General features: G+C 37.6%; 1 protein-coding gene across 1 annotated transcript in view; it reads left to right on the top strand.

Annotated features, from left to right (window-relative positions):
- The window catches only part of HSD17B4 (hydroxysteroid 17-beta dehydrogenase 4), a 59,142-nt gene that overhangs the window by 6,070 nt on the left and 26,841 nt on the right, over positions 1 to 26,231 (top strand). Inside the window, exons 3-16 of the mRNA XM_063295302.1 lie at positions 10,102 to 10,209; positions 11,593 to 11,652; positions 12,777 to 12,798; positions 12,904 to 12,950; positions 13,128 to 13,212; positions 14,756 to 14,943; positions 15,529 to 15,620; positions 16,612 to 16,636; positions 17,031 to 17,159; positions 20,866 to 20,972; positions 22,241 to 22,477; positions 23,377 to 23,434; positions 24,136 to 24,201; positions 25,876 to 25,979. Of these exons, the coding sequence (XP_063151372.1) occupies positions 10,102 to 10,209; positions 11,593 to 11,652; positions 12,777 to 12,798; positions 12,904 to 12,950; positions 13,128 to 13,212; positions 14,756 to 14,943; positions 15,529 to 15,620; positions 16,612 to 16,636; positions 17,031 to 17,159; positions 20,866 to 20,972; positions 22,241 to 22,477; positions 23,377 to 23,434; positions 24,136 to 24,201; positions 25,876 to 25,979 (1,328 nt within the window). The remainder of the gene's footprint in view (positions 1 to 10,101; positions 10,210 to 11,592; positions 11,653 to 12,776; positions 12,799 to 12,903; positions 12,951 to 13,127; positions 13,213 to 14,755; positions 14,944 to 15,528; positions 15,621 to 16,611; positions 16,637 to 17,030; positions 17,160 to 20,865; positions 20,973 to 22,240; positions 22,478 to 23,376; positions 23,435 to 24,135; positions 24,202 to 25,875; positions 25,980 to 26,231) is intronic.

Genomic DNA, 26,231 nt, shown 5'->3' with positions numbered 1-26,231 from the left:
ATATGCCCAATTAAATGCAAAATTCCAGAGGTTAGCCAGAAGAGATAAGGAATTATTTTTAAACAAGCAATGCGCGGAAGTGGAAGAAGACAATAGAATAGGAAGGACAAGAGACCTCTTCCAGAAAATTAGAAACATTGGAGGTAAATTCCAGGCCAAAATGGGTATGATCAAAAACAAAGATGGCAAGGACCTAACAGAAGAAGAAGAGATCAAGAAAAGGTGGCAAGAATATACAGAAAACCTGTATAGGAAGGATAACAATATCGGGGATAGCTTTGACGGTGTGGTCGGTGAGCTAGAGCCAGACATCCTGAAGAGTGAGGTTGAGTGGGCCTTAAGAAGCATTGCTAATAACAAGGCAACAGGAGACGACGGCATCCCAGCTGAACTGTTCAAAATCTTGCAAGATGATGCTGTCAAGGTAATGCATGCTATATGCCAGCAAATTTGGAAAACACAAGAATGGCCATCAGACTGGAAAAAATCAACTTATATCCCCATACCAAAAAAGGGAAACACTAAAGAATGTTCAAACTATCGAACAGTGGCACTCATTTCACATGCCAGTAAGGTAATGCTCAAGATCCTGCAAGGTAGACTTCAGCAGTTCATGGAGCGAGAATTGCCAGATGTACAAGCTGGGTTTAGAAAAGGCAGAGGAACTAGAGACCAAATTGCCAATATCCGCTGGATAATGGAAAAAGCCAGGGAGTTTCAGAAAAACATCTATTTCTGTTTTATTGACTATTCTAAAGCCTTTGACTGTGTGGACCATAACAAATTGTGGCAAGTTCTTAGTGGTATGGGGATACCAAATCATCTTGTCTGCCTCCTGAAGAATCTGTATAACGACCAAGTAGCAACAGTAAGAACAGACCACGGAACAACGGACTGGTTTAAGATTGGGAAAGGAGTACGGCAGGGCTGTATACTCTCACCCTACCTATTCAACTTGTATGCAGAACACATCATGCGACAAGCTGGCCTTGAGGAATCCAAGGCTGGAGTTAAAATCTCTGGAAGAAACATTAACCATCTCAGATATGCAGATGATACCACTTTGATGGCTGAAAGTGAAGAGGAACTGAGGAGCCTTATGATGAAGGTGAAAGAAGAAAGTGCAAAAGCTGGTTTGCAGCTAAACCTCAAAAAAACCAAGATTATGGCAACCAGCTTGATTGATAACTGGCAAATAGAGGGAGAAAATGTAGAAGCAGTGAAAGACTTTGTATTCCTAGGTGCAAAGATTACTGCAGATGCTGACTGCAGTCAGGAAATCAGAAGACGCTTAATCCTTGGAAGAAGAGCAATGACAAATCTCGATAAAATAGTTAAGAGCAGAGACATCACACTGACAACAAAGGCCCGCATAGTTAAAGCAATGGTGTTCCCTATAGTAACATATGGCTGCGAGAGCTGGACCATAAGGAAGGCTGAGCGAAGGAAGATCGATGCTTTTGAACTGTGGTGTTGGAGGAAAATTCTGAGAGTGCCTTGGACTGCAAGAAGATCCAACCAGTCCATCCTCCAGGAAATAAAGCCAGACTGCTCACTTGAGGGAATGATATTAAAGGCAAAACTGAAATACTTTGGCCACATAATGAGAAGACAGGACACCCTGGAGAAGATGCTGATGCTAGGGAGAGTGGAAGGCAAAAGGAAGAGGGGCCGACCAAGGGCAAGATGGATGGATGATATTCTAGAGGTGACGGACTCGTCCCTGGGGGAGCTGGGGGTGTTGACAACCGACAGGAAGCTCTGGCGTGGGCTGGTCCATGAAGTCACGAAGAGTCGGAAGCGACTGAACGAATAAACAACAACAAACATGTCAAGCAATTAGTACTGCCCTCAGTCTGGATGTTTTTGAGGGGGACAAAGTATTCTCATGCTGCCCATCTGCTCTCCGATTCACCCTCATAATCTTTGAACCCTAGTCCTACTCAGGTAGGTAACATCCAAGGAACTAAATTAGATTGTCTTTATTGATTTCAATTTAGAATTGTGTTTGAATAATAACTCTTTCTTCCTGATTTCTTTTTAGGAAATGTTTTACACTTAGCTCTATTGTTTTGAAAAGAGAATATATCACTAAAGCCTGTGTCCTGTGCAGGCTGCTGTATAGTTTCACAGGTATTACTTGTGATCTTTGGATTTTTAATAAGGTATTTCTAGACTTTGATCAAGAAGATCCAAAGTATCTTTTAAACCTCACCCACCAGCCAGTGCTACAGAAAGTAATCTTTTAGACTTCTCAGCTGACAGACCAAGATTTGTCAGAAAGTTCAGTTTAGCAATTAGTGTTGTATTTCTGGGATGGAAGCTTTAAAAGGAAGTTCCAGTGGTAGGAGTCTAATCTCTCCTTCCAAATCCATAAGATCATTTTATGGAATAATTCTTAATTTGTCTACAAAAGAATGTATGTCAGTAACCTTCTCTTTATTAAAATACATTTCCTATAAATACAGTGTTGGCAGATTGTTGGGAAAGCCTTTGGCCCAGGAGAGATCAGAAAAGTCACACACACCAGGCATTTCTATAAAAATAATTTATTTACAGAAAGCAAAACGAAAGCAAAACATATTTAAAAGTCTTGGGCTCTCAGTGAGAGCAGCTTGACTCTCTACATGTCTGCACAGAAGGAAACAGAAACTAACAAGAAGTCGGGGCAGGTCCCTCCCCTCATGTGATGCAGCCATTTAACATGTGAAAAGGAGACAATTAAATTCAACCTCTCCACCCTGCCAAAACGATCAGTTACTATAGCAACCTTAATCTGTAGTAGGAAACATTAACATACAGTTCATCTGCTTTCAGTGACATCTGTCTGTAATTTGCTGTACTTTTTCAACATAAAGGCTGCTGTCCTAATTGGGAAATATGTCTTACTGAGTTCAGTGAGAATTATTTCTGAATGAAGAGACCTGGGTTTAGCCAAGTAGGCACTTTGACACATCTGGATTTAGCAGCAGCTGATTCTGACTTCTGCTTGAGCAAGAATTATTAGGATAGTTTGGGATTACCTGATACCTAGAATTAAGAGCAAACCATTACATTCTGGCTGGATAGCATATCCACTAATATTGTTACCTTTTGAACTTCAGTTTAGCAGTAATGTAAAAGATTATTAGACTGGCAACATGATTTAGGGAATTCGATAATGGAAAGTAAATTATGCACCAATGGTTAGTTGCTGATTTGCAAGATTGTGTACCTTGGTTCATCTAGAATATTTGGGGCCTAAGTGTGTTGGTAATAGAGATGTTACATTTCCAAATATACCTGCTATAAATGTTAGTGCTGAATAAAAATATTGATGGAAAGAAAGTCATACATATATCTATATATTGTGAAAATATTAAATGATAAGAGACAGGAGTAGATGGTATTAATGGAGAAATATTAAAATACAGTATGTATGTGGTTTACTTATGAAGTGGGTGTCTCTGCTTGGAAGAATGCATTCTTCTGATGCACAAAGAGAAAGGTAGCAAAAGTGAATCCGAATCTACGGGATTAATTTGTAAGTGTGCCTGGGAAGGTGTTTGACCAATTTCTGATTGCTATCTCTTTCATGCTTTCAAGGAACAAAATGTGAGGAGTGCAGTGTAGTTTTATGCTAGCAGGGGGTATACAGTTTTGATCTTCAGCAGGTCATTGAGAAACATTAACATGAAAAAGGTTTATTGTACATTTGTTATTTAGAGCAAGAGTGCCAAACTCAAATCATTGTGAGGGCTGCATGAGGACTAGTTCATTAGCCCAAGGATTTCAACACTAAAGCCTTTTCATACTTGGATACAGTATGAAAAGTCTCCAGTGACTGAAAAGTGAAAAAAGTATCATCATGGTATGCTATTAAGCTAGCTAGTAGCCAGCTAGCTAAATAATCCTTTTCTACAAAAGAGCTGCTTTTTCACCATTTCATCTTGACTGCTTATGTGACAGCATTTTTCATCATCTACAATGCTGGTATTTGGTTTGGCTGTTGAATAATAAGATTAAAATGTTGAACCAAACCTTTGAACCCAATCATCTGAACCTTGGCAGGATTCATCTACTTGGAAGAGGCAACTATGTTGTGCCTGAAAACTGTTTCCAGTTGTGCCCAGAAATAAAAATGGCATTGGCAGTTCTCAAAGAAAAGAGAAATCAAGTTTTGTCTTCCATTTGGCATCTTGTAAGAAGCTATAATTTCTGCCAATTTAACTAAATGTCAGATGATTTTTTTAATGGAAAGCAGGAAAAAACAAACAAGCAAATAAATAAGTACACTCTTATGATGTCCTAACAGCCAGGAAACACGCTGAGACAAGGAACTGGTCTCTAATGTTTATTGCTAGTACATAACAGGAATCCTAACAAACTGAAGAAGCGTGGGAAAAACCCAGACATATAACCCCCAAGGGTTAAGGCGGTCCCGATCTGTGTCTCTTTGAATGGCTGAACAATTCCTCAGTGCTACGCATGCGCTTGACAGTCTGGATGGGAGCCCCCTGCTCGCCATCCTTACTCATGACATATGACATAGAAAAAAAAATCAGTTGCTGTTTTGGGTCATTCATTCCTTTATAGGACTTATATGGCTGCCTATCTCATACCATGATTTTAGGTGGCTCACAACAATCTATACAAAGAATGATAAAGATTAAAATACCTTCCCCCCAGGTGCCGGACCAAACAGCCTCCCAACTCAAACCCCATCCTAGTCCAGTGTTTGGAGGAAGAGCCAGGTCTTCATGGCCGTCCAGAAGGCTAAAGGGGTAGGGATTCCTTGGATCTCAGGTGGAAGACTGTTCCAAAGGGCTCAGGGGGCCACTGAGAAGGTGTGCCTCCAAGGTCCCATCAGGTGACAACACTTAAGGGTAGGAACATGGGGCACACCCACCCTATCCAGCCTAGTAGAATGGGCAGATACCCTTAGGGAGAGGCAGTCCCACAAATAATCTCGCCCTGTGCCATGTAGGGCTTTCAAGGTGATAACCAGCACCTTGAATTGCAAAAGGGAACCTTGCAGGAGGTGAGCCATGGGGCACCCAAAACTTCATGCTGCTGCATTCTTGACCAGTTGCAACTTCCAGAAGGTCTTCAAGGGCAGCCCCATATAGAGCATGTTGCAATAATCCAAATGGGAGGTGATTCATGCATGAGTGACTGTGAGCGAGGCCTCCCAGTCCAAGAATGGTGCAATAGGTGCACAAGATGAATTTGTGCAAAGCCCACCCCCAGCCATGGCTGCCACCTGCTCTTCCAGCAGGAGCCACAAGTCCAGGAGGACCCCAAATTGCAAAGCAGATCTGTCCAGATGTGTGTTACCCTGTCCATAATCCAAGATGTCAACTCTCCTGACCCCGAGGGGCCAAGGACCCACAACCTCTCCACCTTGTTTGTGTTGAATTGCAGCTGGTTTCTCCCCATTCAGGTACTGAGCCAACACCAGAACAGCATCACTTGCCCAGCATGGGGTAGAGATGTATAACTGGGTATCACCAGCATACCAAAGATAAAGCAACGGAACCACGAAAAACTGGGGTTTCAGATTCCAGTGAAGATGTGGGTCAAAGCCTCATCTCTTTTGTTGGGTCATCAGGAGTAGAAGGTAGCCAGCCTGAGGCACAAGCCCAGACCAGTGTCTTTGGGGTAGGCAGGTGGTATCTGCTCTGTGCCAGGAAGGAGTTTTTTTAAAAAAATCCGTTCAATCGTGTCCAATTCTTGGAGACTGCCTGGACAAGTCTCTGTGGTTTTCTTGGCAAGGTTTTTAGAAGTAGTTTGCCATTTCCTCCTTCCTAGGACTGACAGAAAGTGACTGGCCCAAGGTCACCCAGCTGGCTTTGTGCCTAAGGCAAGACTAGAACTCAGAGTCTCCCGGTTTCTAGTTTGATGCCTTAACCGCTACACCAAACTGGCTCAAGGAAGGAGATAGGGCAGTGCTTTGTGGGGGCCCTTATCCAGGGATTACTTCTGAGCCCTGGTGCAGGTTTCTTCTCCTTGGCCCTGGGCAGCAAAGAATGGCTGTCCACTATTGCACCAGGAGTCTTCCTGCCATTTAGGCAGGGGTGGCATTCTGCCCTTCTTCAGATATGGCACTATGGTGTCCACCAAGCAAAGGTTGCTGTAGTTGGCTGGGGCACACTGGTCCTTCTTTTCACCTCTTCCCTCTTTTCCTGAAGCAGCCGTTCCCGAACATCCTGACCCAAGTGTTTGCCAGGGAAGGGGTAGTAGGGTGAGCTAAGTGTGGAATTGTGTTTGTTTGATTCTTTGTTTGGAGCACCAGGGAGCTAGCCTTCCTCTTCTTCCTCCCCACCGCAACCCTGCAATGAGATAGAAACAAGACTTGGGGGGAAAAAAGAAACTGCTTTCTACACACACACACACACACACACACCCTACATTTTGTTTCGTTTTCCTAGGCCTTTAAATCTCAACCAAATTCAGTCCTATTTAGAGCTCACTTTGAATTCTATTTTATGTTTGGAGTACTGCCTAAACTGGGCCCATTGAGGCATTAAAGCAAACTGAAAAGGAACGAAGGACAGAGGGGTAGGCTAGAAAGTGCGAGCCGACAGGAATTTTGCCCTGTCTTTAAATGCCTTGGTTAATGAGTTGAATTAAGACGTGGAGCTGAAGCTTGCCAAATGTTTAAATAGCTCAGAACCAGGAAATTTCATACTTATATAATCAGGAACGGCAGCTTTTGAATTTACCAGACCTGTACCATCTGCTAGAACAACTTTTTGCTGATGGATGCCAGCAGACTGAATTATGCTGGAACCTTGGATTAGGCCTTGTACCCACAGGTTCACCTTGCAAATCTGTACGATCGAGTCCTCAATTTCTTAGCAGTTTTGACTGCAGCACCTCTGTACACTAGGTTTTGATTTGGATTAACAGGTCTTTCAAGTTGTTTTTATTCTATAAGTCAGTGTTCCTCAACCTCAGCAAGTTTAAGATGTTTGGTTTTTAACTCCCAGAATTCTCCAGCCAAGGTGTTGAAACAGTTCTTTATCATTTTGTATCCAACATGGGTTATGTACAAAAACAGGTGTTCTATAGCAACAAAACACAACTTGGATAGGTTTTGTTGTTTCCTTCTTTTTAGATGTTTTTAACAATCTATAAACTGCCCAGAGTTATTGGGAAATATTGGGAGTTAGGCAGCATAATAATAATATGATTTAGAATTTAAAACCAGAGTTTTAAATAATGGAAATCAGAGTTTTATTTCTTTTACTAAAATAAGAACCATAACATCAAATGTTTATTGTTTAATTGCTTTATATAGATGCTGTGCTCAGCATAGGACTATAAATGTAAGCAGGCTAATTTTACAGATAAGTGTTAAGTGGAATAAGAGTCCCTACCAGAAACACTGAATGCAAACGTTCTTTTTAAGTGAAAATCCAATTTGAATAAAACTATTTTAGTCTGCTCAGTAACTTTCAGGAATTTTATATTGGCCTATAAGTAATTTTGTTTACTACTTTGCTTTTGTGGGGATCAGAACTCTTACAGTAGGCAAGAGAGAACAAATCTTTGAGAAACAAATCTTTTCATTTTCAATGAAAAATTTTCATTGACAAGATTTGTTAAGAAATCTGCTAAGGTGAAATATAAGAATTCCAATGGATACCTTTGGTTTCAAATGGGAAACTAATTACAGATGGGTAGTTCAGAACTATCAGCTCCCTACTGTCAGGCTCGCTTTGCATGCCTGCCATGAAGCTACTGTTACATGCATCAGCCAAGGCGAGAGCAAATCCATGTCAGCTTTTGCAGTTTTGCAGACAGAGAGGATCGTTAATCACGTTCCTTCACAAGACATTGGAGCCAAGGACGAGCTGATAAGACAGCTGGACTCTAATTAAGTCTAAGGAACTAGGAGGGGGGAGATCAGGAGTGATAACAGGCTTGTTCGTGAGACAGGGAGAGGAGACTATGTCAGAGGGAATGATTTAATTTGAATGCTTTGGCATCAAAACATTATTCAGAGCTTTGCAACTGTCCTGTGTAATCAGATTTTAATACATGAATTCTTTAAGCTTTCTAATGGACTGTCTGGAGAATTTCTCAAGTTAAGGTCCTGGTACTGGGGCTGTCACACCTACTTTGCCCCATCCTTTTGGTGAAAAGGGAAGAAGCCTGTCTCTTCTGAGAAGCTGGGCCCACCTGCACCTGGATATTGCCCCAGTATGAACATAAGCCAAAGCAGAATGAATCAAAAAGTAACAAAAGTAAAAAATAGAAGAAAAATTATTGTACATATTTCTGTATTTCATGGATATATTTGGTGCCTTCAAGTCACTGTTGACTCATGGTGACTGCCTGGACAAGTCCCTGCAGTTTTCTTGGCAAGGTTTTTTGGATGTGGCTTGCCATTGCCTACTTCCTAGGGCTGAGAGAGTGTGACTGGCCCAAGATTACCCAGCTGGCTTTGTGGCTAAGGCAGGACTAGAACTCACAGTCTCCCTGTTTCTAATCTGGTGCTACTACACCAAATTGACTCTCATTTCATGGATAGTCTGTATCTAATTGGAAGCAAAAGGAAGGGTAGCTAGCAAGGAAAATGAAGGCAGTTTAATGAAAATGCAAGGTGTAGTTGAAATAAAAAAGTAATGCTGGAAATTTAAAATTACTGATTTTTAAGTCAGCCTTCCCTAAAAGTGGTTCCTTTTAAATGTACTGCAACTAAAACATAAAGACTCCTTGAGTCAAGTTGAACTCACGGTGACTAAATGTATTCTGTGTATTCAGTATATTTTAAATGTATTCTGTCAATTCAAATAAATGATTAAACTTGTCTTTTTTCTGGTTGAAACATTTTCAGGTTTGACCACATGGGGGAGATGCTGCTTTATAAAAACAGAATTTTTGAATATAATTTGCTTTTTTTTAAAGCTGTTCTCCTAGATGAATTATTTTGTGGCATTATTGCTTAATTTGGAATTTTGTGCATTATTTAGGTAGCTAGCACTCCATTCATCATAAAAAGATGCAGTGTTTTGGTATTGCTTTTTAGATTAAAAATAGTTTGCAAAGGAGTAGTAAATTCTTGCATCTGTCAAAGGTTGATGCACTTTCAGATAATCAGTGACTTTTATGCTTATTGCCACAAAAAGTTTGCCCAGAGTTTAAAACACACGTTTTTATATCCAGCTTACAACACCTGTATATCCGGCACACAACAGTGTATGCTTCTCCCACTGTGTTCTTATTTATCAAAAATATGGATTCCTTGACAATTTCTCGAGGTTGATTTCATACTTAAACCAAAGTTTTTTTCACCTATTCCATGAAAGAAAGATTGGACTTGCCATGTTCCATGGGACGTGTGTTAATCTTTATATATTCTTTCTGAAAATCCTGCAAAAAATAATGTATAATTTATTCTACCCCTTCAGAGCCTTTTGATTTGGGCACGCTATAAAATCTGTAAAAATGAATCAGTAAGAACGATCTGTATAAAAGTAAATTAGGTCTGAGCCCCGCTTGAAAGGAGTGACTGCTTTGACCTGGTGGACTTTGAGCTGTTAGCAGGGGAAATAAATAAAAAAAAAAGTAGCACTATTCTGGTATTCGTTAAAATGGCCAGACTTTTGCTGCTGCTTTAAAGAAGCCACTCATTAAAATTAATGCAACCTATAAAGCACTTTGAGTAGAGAAAATGGTATTTAGTACTTAGAACACTTGATTGGATAAGCTGAGTTATTTAACCACGGCAAAGCTGCTGCAAGAGTAGAGACACCTTTTCAGATAGCATGTTCAGATAGCTGATGTTTGTGAAAAGAGACCCAAACATTAACAGTGTATGTAATATAAACTCTCTTATGACAAAGACTCCATTCAGTTACATGTAGGGTGACAAATACTTATACTATTGTCACACCTACATAGGAGATGCTAGCACAGGTACTTGCCTGAAAGTTGGTCTCACCAGCGTGAGTCAGAAATTCATACATTTGTTACAGCATGAAGTCTTCACTATACCACTGAGGCAATGCCTGAATGATCACTGGAGATCACAGAGAACGACATCTATTTTATCTAAGTACCAGTTGGACTCCATTTCTCTGTCTCTCTTTGTCTTTTTTATTTCTGTCACAGTGAATGATCTTGGAGGTGACGTCAAGGGACATGGAAAGAGTTCCTCAGCTGCTGACCAAGTTGTTCAAGAAATACGAGCCAAAGGTGGAAAAGCAGTAGCTAATTATGGTATGATTCTTTTTCTCTGTTCCTTTGAAAATATCTGCAGATAAATTATGGCTGTAATTTTACAGTTGTGCACGCTACAGATCTGGAGAAAAGCACCCGCCATTCTCTCACTGAAATGATTGTGATGAATGGTAATCAAAATGAAATCAGAAAGTTCCTTGAAGTTTTAAATAACTGTCCCATGATAAATTATTTCTGTCAATAGAAATTGGTCATACCACCACTCAGGAGAGATACCTGATGTGCCTTGAATTGCATAATATTTAGTGGACTCATGGATTGTTTGTGATTGCAAATCCATGTTAGATACATACTGTATAATGTGGAGCCATGATCCATAATTCCAAAATGTGATTCATTTTAAAATGATACAAGTGAGGCTCATTTCCTGTCAGATCTTTATTCTTTGTTATGTTGTGGTGTTTGCTTTTGAAACATATATAGATGCATTACATGAACAAAAATCCAGGTAGAACCGATATACATATCTTAAAAGCTAAGACTTTGGGGTTCCTTTCGGAGGAATAGGAATTCTTTGTTTTATATATATGCACTGTGCTTCATAGAGTTCCGTGTTCACTTAAAGATATAACCGTGCACACCCAAGCTTAGCACGTGATAAATATACTATGCAAGTGGGTTAAGTATTACAATCTCCCTGTATGAATATAACAAATACCATGTGCCACTGTATAATGTGTGATGGTGCTGATGCATTCCTGTATCTGAAAAATTGGTTTTGTCGTTTGAAGGTAACCGCATTCTCCTAACTTCATATTCAAGCTCATCCATGTGTCATTAACAGTCCATTGTTTTTCTGACCATAAGAAAACTTTAATACAATCACTTGCATATTTAGTGCATGTAGTGCTACCACAAGCAGACCCTTGCACCCACTCGTACAGTTTTTCCTGGAATTTGTACCTATTTTTATAGTCACTCCTGATAGGAATCTCTTTGGAATAGCATATGCTTGGGAGATGGGGACACAACTGGGAAATGAGGATATTGGCTTTTATGCCTAAACCTAAATTCTCCTGTTCTTAAAAAAGAACATTTAGAATCCAAGTCAGTATTTCTTTCTCTATGCAACCAGTTCTTCCTAGCCATAGATAATCCACTTTTGTTAATATTACCTCAAGGAATTATGAATACAGCTGAAAGATTTCAGTAGCTGCAGTCACAGGAATAACTTCTGCCTTTATCTGTCATGAACTTGCTCTCATTGGCAAATGCACACAAATTTGCTTATGAAAGAAAATATTTGACAAAATATTACCTCAAGATTACGTTCTATTACCACTACATGTTCCCCTCCCATTGTGGTAGAATCTCTGACATTTCGGTAGATTCTAATCTCTTTTTTGTTGCTTTTTTCCTCAGATTCTGTGGAAGCTGGTGAGAAGCTTGTGCAAACTGCTCTGGATGCTTTTGGGAAAATAGGTATATTTCAAAATAGAGGCATAATTAGTGGGATTAGATGGTTGGAAGCTCCTTACTATAACTTTTATTTGTGTTATTTCATGAAAAAAAAATGGAGCAACCTAATATTCAGGAGAGATTCTACCAGACCAAAGGAATGGCTTTATTAGGCTATTTTACAAATTATATTACTTTGTGAAGAAAGCTGCAATTACTAATGCAAGCAGTAATCTGGATATTTTCTTCCAAGATGATTCCTCCTCTTTTCATTTTTTCCAGGATTGCTTTCTTTTCCACCTGCAGTTTTCTTTCAAGTTACAATTTTTGATGTTATTAGAGTATTTCTTTGCCATTGTCAACACAAAGTTCTGTCTTAGAAGAAATTGAGGTTCTGCTGAAATCAAGCAAAGTTGCTTTGATCATGAAAAGTCCTCTCCATCAAGCAGAGGAGTGAGCAAAATCAGAAAAATATCCTTTTTGTGTATGCAGAGCCACATCCCATTGATGGAAACAACGCAGCCATAAAGAATCCTTATAAGAGTTTTCAGTTTTTCACTCTAAGCTACACATGTGCAAAAGACATCATGGCTATTCTTTTAGATCAGATCTTTTTCCCCCTAGCAGCATTGCATATTTATGCTAAATTGAATGGTGGCCTGAAACTTGGACTTGCTGTACCAGCAAATAGCTAGGATAGCATGCATCAGCATGTTCTTTTTTCTTTATATTATAAATGTTACTTCATACAGATACAGAAATGCATTTGAATTAGAATGAGGCTGTTAAGCCAGTTATACTTATTGCAGAAAGCAAGCAAATGACTGTCTATTGCACTTGCCCAGAGTTCTGAAGCTGTTTAATTCATTCTACATAAAAATGCAGAGAGTTCCTTTCTATGTCCTAGTTCATTTTTACTGCTTAAGAGATTATCATAGTCCAATCCAACATGCTGTGTCTGGAGTCTTTGCCAGTCTTTCACAAGCACAATAATTTAGAATTCTGAAAGTCTGTGTTCCTTTATTTGGTCTGTTGATTTTGGTAAGCACACAATTAAATGCAGCTAGTGTGTTAATGTTATCATTCATGATAGAAGCAAGAATAGCTAGATACGTTTCTTAATACTTTTGTATGGATTTAATTTACAGATATTCTGGTCAATAATGCTGGGTAAGTTGATCTAGATGTTGTTTTCTTCCCTTTCTGAGATACTGCAATATTTATGATTCAGTTTGTAAAAATTTCCTTCTTCTTTTTTTCCTCTTTAACATGTAGGATCTTGAGGGACCGTTCATTTGCTAGGATCAGTGATGAAGACTGGGGTAAGTTGATCATTCATTCATTCATTCATTCATTCACCGCCCATCTCTCCCCAACAGGGGGACTCTGGGCGGCTTACAATAAAATTATGTAGCATAGCCCATTTTTAAAATAAACATATTATGTATTTAATGCCTTTTCAAGGTATAGATGTATTCAGTGGCTTGAATTGTTTCTAGATATAATTCACAAAGTTCATTTGAGGGGATCCTTTCTGGTAACCCGAGCTGCATGGAGCCATATGAAAAATCAGAAATTTGGAAGGTAAGTAAATGTGATTCCTCATCAAACATATACTGATCACTCCAAGATCAATCTAGATTAGCAACAGAAAAAGTACTTTGTGATTATACCATATTGACATCTCTTTCTCCATAAGATCTTCAGCATGCAAAACTTTTATTACAGCTAAAGTATAGACCTCATTTCTACAAACAACCAAACAGTGCTAGGATTGTTCATATATCAGTATTATCAGGTGTTTTTTTAAAAAGCAGCAGTGATAGTTGCAACATTATGTACATTTAAAGTGCTGAAAACACTCCACATGTGTTATTTGTCTATAATCCTCCCAACAGCCGTATAAACTTTCTTTCCCATATTATAATTGTTGGGATTGAAACTGGGAGTCTTGCCTAAGATTTCCAACTGCATCCTAGAATTGGGACAGTAGAGGAGAAGCCACCACGGCTGGTGGTTTCTTACAGGGTACAGCGGTAACTCAAAAAAGCAGCACATGGCCTGCCACAGTGGTATCATTCACAACAGTGTTTAATTGGAAGCCCAGAGCACAACCTTTTCTGATCTTTTATAATGTTATTGAAATTACCATTAGCCATCGCTGAAATCCACAAATAGAGTTTATGGCAAAGGAGTCGCTGGATTCTGGAACGGCTATATATCACGTACATTAGAAGTTGGCTTTTAATTAGGCTTTTCCATTAGCCCCAAAAACAAAACATTGCTGTCTCCTTACTGAGAGCTACCTGTGCTGGGTGAAATGCTAGTTCTCCCAATAGGTTGATTGCTTTCAATGTTGATAGATCAAATCTAAAATTGAATATCCTTTCAGGAAAAGAGGTTTTTCCCCATTACATTGCATCTGTGTCATTGGTTGTACTTGGTCACATTTAAATAGGATACAGTTTAGAAACAATGATCACATTCCAAAAGAGTTGCTTACTCTGTTTTTATTTCGTCTGCATTCACTTTGGTTATTTCTTTGGTAAACTGTCTGCTATAAGTTGTCCCTAAATAAAGACTATGACATTTTTTTCTTGCAGCTGTTTGATGTTGTTTTATCCTACATTCAGCAAGAGGTTTCATTACTAACAGCACAGTCTAAAAGTAAATTTATTTGTAGTAAAGCTCTCTGAGTTCAGTAGGGCCTACCTCTGCATTCAGTAATTATGGAGTATAGTCTTTGTAGTCATTGCATACATATCAGCTCTGATGACAGTCACAGTAACATGCTAAATGGGTCGCTTGAAACACAGCTACTTCAATAGTTTATATGAAGCCTCCTTAGGCAGAATAAGAGAAGATATTGGAAACAGATTATTTTCTACTTAGTGAATGTTCATTGGCACTTTAAGACTTTGCTAAATGGCAGTGTTGTTGTCTAATTAGCTAAGTTTTTTAATCATTTTACTGCTTTTTATAGAAAGGTTAATGCGTTGAGCTGAATGTTCTTCCATGTAGTATCACCCAATTCTATTGCTTTTACTGATGCATTCCCCTTAAATCACCCCTCAGACTTTTTGTTGCTGTATTCTAAACCCAGAATTTCCTACTGTTTGTTTTCAAGAATAATCATGACTTCCTCAGCTGCTGGGATATATGGCAACTTTGGTCAGGCTAATTACAGTGCTGCCAAACTTGGCCTTTTGGGTCTGGCAAACACACTTGCAGTTGAAGGCAAGAAGTACAACATCCACTGTAACACGATTGCTCCCACAGCAGGCTCCAGGTTGACGCAGACTGTTATGCCCCCAGGTAAACAATTGTAAATATTCTCAACAAATTGGCAGGATGTATGATGAAATGCTGTGCCTCTGCTGTTCTTTGCTCCTGAGTCTTGTTTTTCATCAGGCTCTGGATTTGGTCATGACTTCACTGAAAAGACAGCACTTGATGGAGGATCAAGGAGCCAAAAGGCTCCTTGTTCTCCCATTTGTAAAGCAAGGAGTAGTCTCTTTCTTGCCTACACAGTAATCATCTTTCTTGGTTTCTGTTTTCTCACTACCTCTTTTCTCTTTATAGTATCATCCCACGTGTTCCAGTTTCTGTCTGAACCCTGTGTCTGATTTATATGTTCCTTGTTGCATACTTTAGGGCATTATTTTATTTTATATATTGTGGCTACCATAATGTTTCATTTAAAGAAAAAGGGATTTCCTTCCAGAAGAGGGTTTTAAAACTGACATTGAAGAAGGGGGAAAAGGGTACAAGAGATAAATCCGAGCAAAAGCAGTTTTGGCATTTGATTTTTCTCTACGTTATGTCTCCTCTGTAACTCCCAATGGTAGCTATATGTATGTATGTATGTATGTATGTATGTATCAATTTCACTTCCCCTAGATATGGTGGATGCCTTGAAACCAGAATATGTGGCTCCTCTCGTCCTTTGGCTTTGTCATGAAAGGTGTCAAGAGAACAGTGGACTGTTTGAGGTAATAGCCATGCATTGCCTTGCCTGGCAATGGGCCTTGTGCCCATCATGTTTTCCATTTTTTGCATATTTTCAGAATTCAAATCCATGCAGTCACCTGTTCTTGACTGATAGGGGAAGTTTAACATATACTTTGCTATTTCAGTTATGTCTATTGAAAAAAACAGCAATGGATTTGCATGCAAATGTTCAATCAAAATGCTGCAAAACAATATTTATGAAAAGATTCCAAGACATTTTGCACCTTAGATTTCCTTGGGGTAATAATTGTTATACAAAGAAAGAACTCCATTGATTCCTTCACCCTACATCAGCATTTCTCAACCTTGGAAAGTTTAAGATGGGTAGACCTGGCTGACTGGGGAATTTTGGGAGTTGAAGTCCACCCGTCTTAAACTTGCCAAGGTTGAGAAACACTGCCCTACATGATCACCTTACATTCTAATTTCATACTCCAAATAACATTACCTTCACTGCCAAAATGGCAAGTCACAGGCAAGAGGGATACACACACACACACACACACCTGTGATAACCATACTTTTTGCAGGAATATGAAAATCTTTAGAAAATAATCTTAAATAAGGGACACTATAACAAACCATTGAGAATGAACATGCTCAGAACCTATACAATGCTGACTGACTATTGAGAGGGAGAAACTTAAGGAGACAGGATACAATGACACTGACACATCCTTTGTAATGTAAGAAGCTAAGAGATTAAACTTGATAGTATAATGCCCTGCCCTGTTCTAGAGCTGGTCACTATTATTGGTTGATTTGAATTGAACTTAATCATAGTGGCTTTTATAAGAATCAACTTCATATGGAGGTAAAAAGTAAATGCATATTTTGAAATATCAGGACAAATATGTTGATCTGTTGTGATTGAGTGGGAACCATTCATTTCCCCTGTATGATTCGCTGTCCCCTTTTTCATTTTCAGTTGTCTTTGTAAATTATATTGATTTTTAAAACCGTATGTTTCAGGTTGGAGCTGGCTGGATTGGAAAATGTAAGTCCTGTTGTTTATTTGGTCTGGTCAGAAAGAATCTGAATTTTTGACAGAAAATCCAAACTAATGTGTTAAATTAGAATATTTTTTTTATTCCGCTGCAGTCCATTCTTAGCAAATTGTGGTGGTATAAAACACAAACAAAAACTTTTTGATGACAGATCAAAAAAACCTGCAGCATTTCTACTTCAGATTGGAATAAATATTCTGTTCAAGATTCTCAAGAATATGTATAGTATGTTAGGTTCCACTTTTGTGCTCAGCAGGGAAGATAATCTATGCTTTGGTTTTGATCAGAAAATCTAGCATTTATAAAAGAAACTAGTGATCCAGCCATATCTGAAGGGCTATTTTTAATTGTTTTTAATATCCTCTCTTATTTCTACTTGGTTAGTACGCTGGGAGCGATCTCTGGGAGCCATTGTCAGGCAGAAGAAACACCTAGTGACACCAGAAGCTGTGGAACTTAATTGGGAAAAGATTTGTGACTTTGATAACGCCCAGAAACCTCAAGATATCCAAGGTACAAGCAATTTTAAATTCATTACATTTTTTGTAATCTTACTAAAATCTTCTTTTTGTGTGGGGGCATGAAAGAACAACATCCTTGTTTGTACTTTAGTTTGCAACAAAGTAATCAGCTGAAGATGTTTAATTTTTAAACCCAGATATACATATTGACATACCTACTTATTTCCCCCCGTATAGCTTTAGAAAGTATACTTTTTTCCCATAATACTTCATTTTTTCCAAAGTTTCTGGGTTTTTTTTAGTGGAATATGTCATACATTTTGGTAGAATATACAGTAATATAAGTAATCAAGTCATACCAATTTGCATAAAATAAGTTGTTTCCATTTTCTTTACTTAATGCTATTAATTTATAAATTGCCTTTTCCATAAAGGCCAAAGTTTCAACTCAAAGCGTCAGTGTATTTTGATGTACTTCCACATCTGAGCTATAACTTGTTGCTGTTAAGAAAAAGACATTTAACATTTTGCTAATAATTTTTTGTTGTCTATATTAAATATTCTGTGTTTTGGCATTTGCTTGATAGGTTGTTTTGTTTTCAGTCCTATCTGTAACAACATGTGATAAAAACTTCCGTACAATATTACAAACCCACCATAAGATGTGCCTTTTTTTGTACATGCTTGGCAAGATAAAGTTGTCAAATTCTCATATGCTTGGCAAGTGAGAATCTACCTTCAGAGTAAGGTACCATCTATGAAGCAATTCTTATATTTTTGCTGCTAATTTTAATCCCGCAAAGTGAAAGCCGTGTCTTGTCCTCAGTCTATCTTCACATATTGTCTTTGACCCATCTTCAAAATCTAATAGCAATCTATAATCTTTTGCAATTGTACTCTTGGGTACAATTGTACTCTTGGGTACTGTTATTATTTGCTCAAAAGGTATCAAAGGTAAAAAATATTGTATTTTTGCATTATTCAACACAGTATAAATCATAAAAATAAAGAATTACAGTAATTTCTGTCTGAAGAATGAAAGATTTCTCTTTATTTAACAGTGTAAAGGGAGAACCATGTTAGTTTATGGTATCCAAAATCAGAAGTAGTTTGGTAGCACCTTTTCTGACTAACAAATGTTATTAAAAGGCATACACTTTTGTGAATTGTAACTAACTACATCAGATAACTGAAAATTACAATATTAAGATTTTATGTTAAGAGAAACCCAAATTTGCAAGTCGTACAATTCCACACATGGAATTATAATCCATAAATGATTTCCAAGATGAATTAAATTCTAGGTCAGTTTACTTTTCAAAGGCAAAGTTATTTTGGACTTCAAGGCATATTCCCACAATCTATTTAAACAGTCTTCTGCAGAAGGAACTACATGTACTTTCCAATAAGAAGCTTAAAATATCCTTGCTGCAATTGCCATGTACAAAGCTAGTTCGGTATACCTTGTGGGAATGTAAGATTTAGTAGTATTTTATTTAAAATATAGGAGGCTTGAAAGGAAATACAGCTTTTAACATTAGAGAGCCGCACGTAACCCACAAATTTCCCATCGTCCCGTATGCAAATATATTACAAAAGGGAAGAATATTTAGTTCTCTGTCGCAGAAGTTTGCTGGCTTAAACAGTGGGGTATAAAGCAAGCTTTTTAAGTTTGTTTCCTGAAGAACAGTAGTCTAGTGGAGAGACTCTTGGAAGTTAAGTTGTATTGATGCTAAATAAATTGTTTGCAACAAGCCAGTCAAATGGCTCCATGGGTAAATGTTTTGCTTTTAGAATTATTAGTTCTACTTTGCATTATTCTTTCTGATTTTAACATGTCAAGAAGGATATAGCTTATTATGTAGAATGTGTCTTTTAGTTTTCTACTAACTCACGTATTCAGCATAGTTCTTGGATGAGAGTACAACTTCTGAATCTTCATCTGTGGGAATAAGCAAAAGAGGCAGGAAAAAATGTTGCACATATCTGGGAGACATTTTAATTTTTCTGTCTTATGGCACTAGAAAATTACACAATTAAAAAAAAACTTCCTCCTTTAGTTCCTGAAGGCACTGAACTGTTAAGTAAGGAAAAACTAATTAGAGTATTGACATTAACACTGAAAGCTATATTCCTTTATATCTGCAAATTCAAGCTGTCCCAGAAGATTTCATTAAAAACTATTACCAGCATTAATGTAAGTAAATTAATGTTGTGAAAAGCTATTATATACTAAACCATCATATATAATTATTCCAATACCAATTAGTGTAAGCATTTACCTATCATTTTTAAGGATTACCTAGAGTTAGAATTATAAACCATGGCTCAAAATGGTATGTAGATATTTAGACTCTGAGTGCATAATCTAAATTTTCATTTTGCCCAGATTAAAAACACTAAAATTCGGGTGCTATATCATTTCAAAAATGATTTCTTCTTTGTAATGATCTTATTGAAATGAACTTAAGCCTTAATATGAAATGACAGTGTTTGTGTGTTTTCTTGCTAGATAGTTATAGTATCTTCGTCCAAAAAATACTATTAAATAAGTGAATAGTTAATGTTGTAATAAGTTACCATAACATTCCATTTGGATATATGCTTATTTGGGGGCCTGTGGTATCTTAAGACTGGCCAGTTACGATGTGTTGGCTCGTGCTTGGGAATGAAATATTCTCTTAGCTCTTAAGTTCATTTGATGGACTCTGTCAAGCTGCTGTCTCTCAACTATATATTGTGGTTCAGTTAAAAGCTCATACTGAGCTTTTGAGTTAAGATGAGATACAGAGGTAACAATGAATGAGTGTACCATATAGACCAGCATATATGGAACTGGATAGTTTTTTCAGGTAAGATGGTAGCAGACACAGTTCAGCAGAATTTTTTTTCTGCTGCATGGCATTCTCTTCTCTGATACCAAACTTTTTTTTTTTTGCCAGATAGGGCTATTAATTGAAGGTTTGTAAGGCCAAGAAACTAGTGTGTGCTGTGCTGTCATCTGTATGGTCTGGACTGCAACAAGCAGGTCTGCCGTTTGTACTTAGAAGCATACAAATTTGTTTGCAACTGGAAATTTTGTTGGTGGTATTATATTTAAGAAAATAATGACACTTTTATTATTTGTTTTCTTGGCCCCCAGCCCTTTCTTCTTTGGGCCTCAGACTTCAGTGTCATTTAGACAAAGGCCTTCTGTGCTTAATCTGTAGAACTTCCCTGTTTTTCAGCACTGTATTACAATATCTTTTAATTCAGCAAACACAAATGTCATGTACAGTATATTCCATGACATCAGAGCATCTTGGGAAGGCAGAAGTTCTAAAATATAGTCACAAGTAGCTTTCCCAGTCATACAGATAAAGAGTGGAGTTAAGGTACAGAATTTTCAGATGGTAATTAATACTTCCTTGGTCTGCGACAACTATATAATCAACTGGAATGTAATATACAACATATATGAATAGCATACTCGTCTACACCATAGCTGCTTACTATAGACAGTGTCTTAATCATTCAAATCAAGCAACACTTCTCTAATTTACAAAAGCTGCGTATGTGACATTCCAAGTATCGTAACAGTTCATATTAAGAAGCCCAGTGTTAAAACAGCACACTTGACACTCTGTTAAAAAACTTCTGCACGTGATGTCAAATGCCATGTTAACATTTCATGGTGGTTGTGTTATAGCTCAAGAGCTAGCTGTGGAAAGGCTATTTTCTTTTTATAGTGTTGAAACCTCTGTTTTTTATATTTCCAGAATCTCTTGGTATGCTGACTGATGTGCTGAATCAAATAGAAACTCAGAATGTCTCCCAAAATCCTACAAGCCACAGAGCACCCACATCTTCTGCAGGCATTGACCCTGTAAGTAAAATCATATGCACGTTATTGTACTTTGAAGACATTCCAGTTGCCTGAAAGTATGAGAAACTTCTTACACATGTGAATCAGAAGATGCAGTGTATAGTCTTAAAGTTCAATTTTAAAATATGACCAAAAAGACAGAGGAACAAGACTATCTTTCTGCCACTCTTGACTGTTCTCTTCTGCAAAATAACATTTTACCTAGCAAATAGGAAAGTGGAACAGTGTTTGTTTAATCATACAGGAGTTGAGTTAAAGAAGCCATGGTAGAAATATGGCTGAATCCCAACATATCAGCTGCCTTTCATTTTGACAACAGGACTTTCCCCTTCTTTCCTCACTTCTGTGGACCCCACCTAGATTTCCACAACCAAATATCAAGATCACTTTCAGGAATCTTTCACCATTCTGCTTAATAAAGCTGTTACTTTGGCAAGAATGGTTAATTGGAGGCTACCTATTTTGGTAAACATTTCTTGGGGGAGACGAACACCAGCTTTTTGTCAAAGGCCAAATTCCTTTAGAGGTAATCTGACAGGGGCCACATGTTGGGTGAGTAGTGAGCCAGATATAAAATGGTGTGAGTACACCAAGTTTCTGTATCATTTTTCTGACCCTTTCTTCAACACATAGCTTTAACAGAGATCTGAACTGATATCTTGCATAGAGTTACTGAAATAGGGTAGAGGGATGCATTTGGCCCTGGGGCTACAATTAACCCCTATAACTTTTCCTTCAGCCTTCTTGACATTTTAATGCTTAGAATAAAAAAAAAAACACGCTTTGTTATGTTTGGGGAGATTAAAAACTTGATAGGATTTATTGGGACTATATCCTAATTTATAAAATGATTTTTATAGCTTAATTTCCATCAGGAGTGTATGGCTCTCACACTGAGTAGAATTACTGGAAGAGAAGGTTCAGCAAAATCCATACTGGTGCACATAGTTTGCTTTGCCCTATATATTAATCAGTAAAACTTACTACTATAGTCCATAAAAATGCTTAGTCTATAGTTTTCATATAAATAAACATAAGTAACATTAAAATATGTAAAATCATTGTAGCATATTTGTTGCCTGAGAAATGTGACTCGTGTGTTTTCCTGTAAGTATACATTTACCTTCTTGAAACAACTAGAGATGATTATCATCACCTATGGCAAGTATTTATTGTTAATCACATTAAATTCCTTGCACTAATGGCAAATAGTATTAGCTGAACATCAACATCAACAAGTAACATGTGCTCCTATTTAATATCCACAGGCAAAATGCATTGGCCAGAAGCTCCCTGGGTTTGCATATGAATATACTCATTTGCAGCCCATCTTGTATGCTCTTGGAGTGGGTATGTCCACCAAGGATCCAGACCATCTGAAATTTTTGTTTGAAGGAAATGCGGAGTTTTGCTGCCTTCCTACGTTTGCCGTGATACCAGCTCAGTCTTCCATGCTTGATGGCGGAATATCCAGTATTCCAGGACTCAATATTGATATAACAAGAGTAAGGATGCAGTATAGGAACTGAATTTGTTTTCTGTTACAACCTATTGGTAAATAGCATTCATTACCAATACAAAGTGAGGAATTGGAAAAAGTTTTTTATATATTTATTTATTTGTCATATTTCTTTACCGCCCAACTCATATTGTAATGACTCTATAAAAATTTTAAATGCTTTGGTTAAAATCTAAGTGCCACATCCACAGCTTGGCTTCCCATTTTTCCCCCATGTCTTTTTATCCAAGGTAACATGTTCCATTGGAAGTTTGGGAGTTGGGTTTAGTCAATGCTGTAGGGCTGATACACACCATGTAATACCTCCTCGGTAACACAGCGTTCTAACACTCATCACAATAATTTTATCGGGATGAAAAACGAAGTAATTGGACATGCTTTGCCGGACATCTCATGGACATTTTTTTCCAATGCTTGTGAGAAGCCAGGAGAAGATACCAATGAGCTTCAGATATTTTACCCCTTAATTTCTACGTTCAGGAGTAAAAAAAACCAAAGCAGGAGGGATACGGGCAATATAATTTTAAAAAAATACCCAAATCACTACAGGTTTAGTGAAAGGGAAAAAGGAAGTAAATGAAATGAAAACTACTTTTTAAATTGGAGACTTGGAAGAGATAAGGATATTTTGTATCTAATGGCATATTCACTCCCAGACACTGAAGATTTACAAGGCCATAAAATAGTAATGCCTCATTACTTTCATTACTTTTCAAGAGATAAAAAAGTAATGCCTTTTGTTGGGAAAATCCTCAGTGTGAACTTTAGTCCTGTGTTTTTACCCCACATTGCCAAATAAATGGATAATGTATTTAAGAATACAGTTTGGTATAGATTTCAGTAATGTAGTTTTACATTCTGTGAAAAATATCTTTCTTATCATAGGCCTTACATGGTGAACAGTATTTGGAACTGTACAAGCCGCTTCCTACATCAGGCAAGACTTTTACATTTCTAATTAGTTCCATTAGGAAATAGATTGTATTCCCATAAATGTACCACACTATTTCTTCTCTTTTTTCAAAAATAGTTCTGCTTTTCTCTAAGTCCTCTGTAGTTATACCAATAGGAGCTTCACTGGCATAGAACTGCCTCTGAATATCTTAGAGCTGTATCATTTTCCCTGCCCTTAAGGGGAGATACTATAAGTTACTATCATGCATCAAAGAGCAGAACATGTATTTAATATAATCTTCTTCAACTTGGTGTCTCCAAGTTTGTTAAGGTTCAGATAATCTGTGCTACCTAGGAATAATGCAAGTTGAAACCCCAACACATCTGAGGGACACCATTTTTTTTTTGTAGGATGAGTTAGTGTTTTGTGCAGCTGGATGGTCCTTTTGCATTCAAATCAGGGTCATGCATAGGACCCTGTCAAGATGGCAGCTGCAACCATGTGATTGAAGCCCCAACATTTTTTTAGGTGCATTGCATGGTGAGGGTTTCAGCTGGATGTTTGTGGCAACCATCTGGACATTTTTGACCCCCTCAGGCCCCCTTGGTTCAAATAATGCTTTGTTGTTTCGTACATACTCTGTGTTATATTAATAATTATCATTGATACTCTGTGAAGATATGGAAAAAAATTCTGTTTGTTTTGAGTACTTATTTGTCATTTAATTTTCTTTTAAATTTTAGGAAAACTAACTTCAGAAGCCGTTATTACTGACATTCTTGATAAAGGCTCAGGAGCTCTTATACTCTTAGATGGTAACTCTCTTGGGTTTTGTAATAGATAAATGGCTGGAGGGGTTGGGCTGGAAACCGCCGTGAAAACTCATTGATGATAACTTTTAACTGTGCCTGGAAGCCATCTCAAGGGAAGGAAGGTTTTATAAAATGAATTGGAAACTTACCCTGTCTTATGAGTAGCTTCCGTTTTGCCTGGGTTTTCCAAACCATTTCTATAGCATTCTATTTCCAAAATGTAATGTTGTGGTACTTCCAATTTTACAATGCTAGGTAATACGCTGGAAGAGCAGTTATGTGTGTGTTTGTATATATCTTGAGAATGTACAATTATGGAGTCCCATTTTTTAGATAGAAGGTATCTTGAAGTCTAGCTCCTCTTACCACCACCAGACATTTGTATTGTTTTGACTTATAGCCATATTCATAGACATTTTTTAAAAATCATGTACTGTATTGGTTTAGGGTATCTTTACAACTCCTTTCAGCTGTTCCTACAATATCTTATACGATTAAGTATGTTGCAATCTTAAAATGAACAGAAAAAACAAACCATAAATTTCAACAGAATGGGTAGGACAAAGTCTGGACCTAGCTGATGTAAGCTGAATTAAGAGTTAGGAGAAAATAAAATAAAAACATTCAGAGCCAAAACTGATACAGAGTTGGCATCAGACAAAGTTGTATAGTCACCAATAACTACTTTCCTGATCTTAGTTGGGAAAGTGATAGAGTAAGATAATCTTTAGAAGATTATCATAACATATGGAAAACCGCATGTTACTGACATTCCTCTAGATGTGCTAGGATTTTCAGCTGCCCCAAACTATTAGCTCTGTAGGGCTTTAATTGTACATGCCAACCTTTGAGATAAGGGCTGGAATGGAGATATAAACTGAAATGAATGAGGCAAAATTAAATACGTAATTTCCAGTTTGGTAGAGTCAGTACATACGATCCTGGGAGTATCAGAAAAACGAAGTGACTTTGGCTAAAAAACCAAATGAATTGAAGCCAAACCTTGAATGATTTCGTTCTACCCCAGCCCAGTCCTTGTTGTACTGAACATTGCCAGGACAGTCATATCCTCCTTACCTTCCTTCTGGGGACAGAGAAATAACCCTAGCCTATTCTTCTTCCTTTCACTAAACTAAAAAAGAATAAAAGAAAACTGGAACTCATATATATAATGCAATACAGCTCAATACTACCATGAACCAGCATTTGCTATACACACTACTTTATGTGTATGCACATCTGTTCATGCTATACACATCTGTTTTACACATACCTACCAGTACTGTCGGTATGAGCCAATCTTCCCTTTCTAGTGTTGTATAATTAGTTGTGCCCAATGTTCAGTTCATTCATAGCTCTAGTCATAATGACAGATTCCATATACTAGTGATACAGCCTAGGAGAGCAAAAACATCTCTTAAGAATCATCAATCATTATAGTATATTTATATCAGTTTCAAAACAAATATAATAATAATACAAGTCCAAAGCATGGGAATGTTTCAGTTTCCAAATTAAACCTTCAATAGTTCTAGATGAATACTCTCCCAATGACTAGGTTTCTACGCTTGAAAAGTATATTTCACCCAAGCCACTCTTTTTGTTTGTTTGTTTGTTTTAAACAAGGTGTGTATAAAGTTAAAAAGGCATCTTTCTTGGCTTTCTGTTCCTCTCTAGTATACACGTACTCTGGAAAGGATCTTTTGTGCCATAATCAGTTCTCTGTCTTTGCTGTTGGAGCTGGAGGTTTTGGTGGAAAGCGATCGTCTGAAAAAGCCAAGGTAATAGGAGTTTTGTGTTAGGCTAGTGAATTTCAAATGTATTACTAATTACTAAGCAGTCATAAAAGTGATTACTCCCTGTGTTCAGTTCACTCACTTGAAAGTTGATTTTTTCCATTAAGTTCCTTCGCGTACATAATATGCTCCCTACCATCAGCCTCTCAAAACATATCTGTTGCATTGTTTTGTGCTAGTAGGGCTGATGGTAGGGGCATTGTAAGTAAAGCCGAGGATATTTCTAAACTCCCTGGC

Source organism: Candoia aspera, chromosome 2 (assembly GCF_035149785.1).
Source record: "Candoia aspera isolate rCanAsp1 chromosome 2, rCanAsp1.hap2, whole genome shotgun sequence".
In the NCBI taxonomy this organism is placed as follows: domain Eukaryota; kingdom Metazoa; phylum Chordata; class Lepidosauria; order Squamata; family Boidae; genus Candoia; species Candoia aspera.
This window is presented reverse-complemented; position numbering and strand designations above follow the sequence as displayed.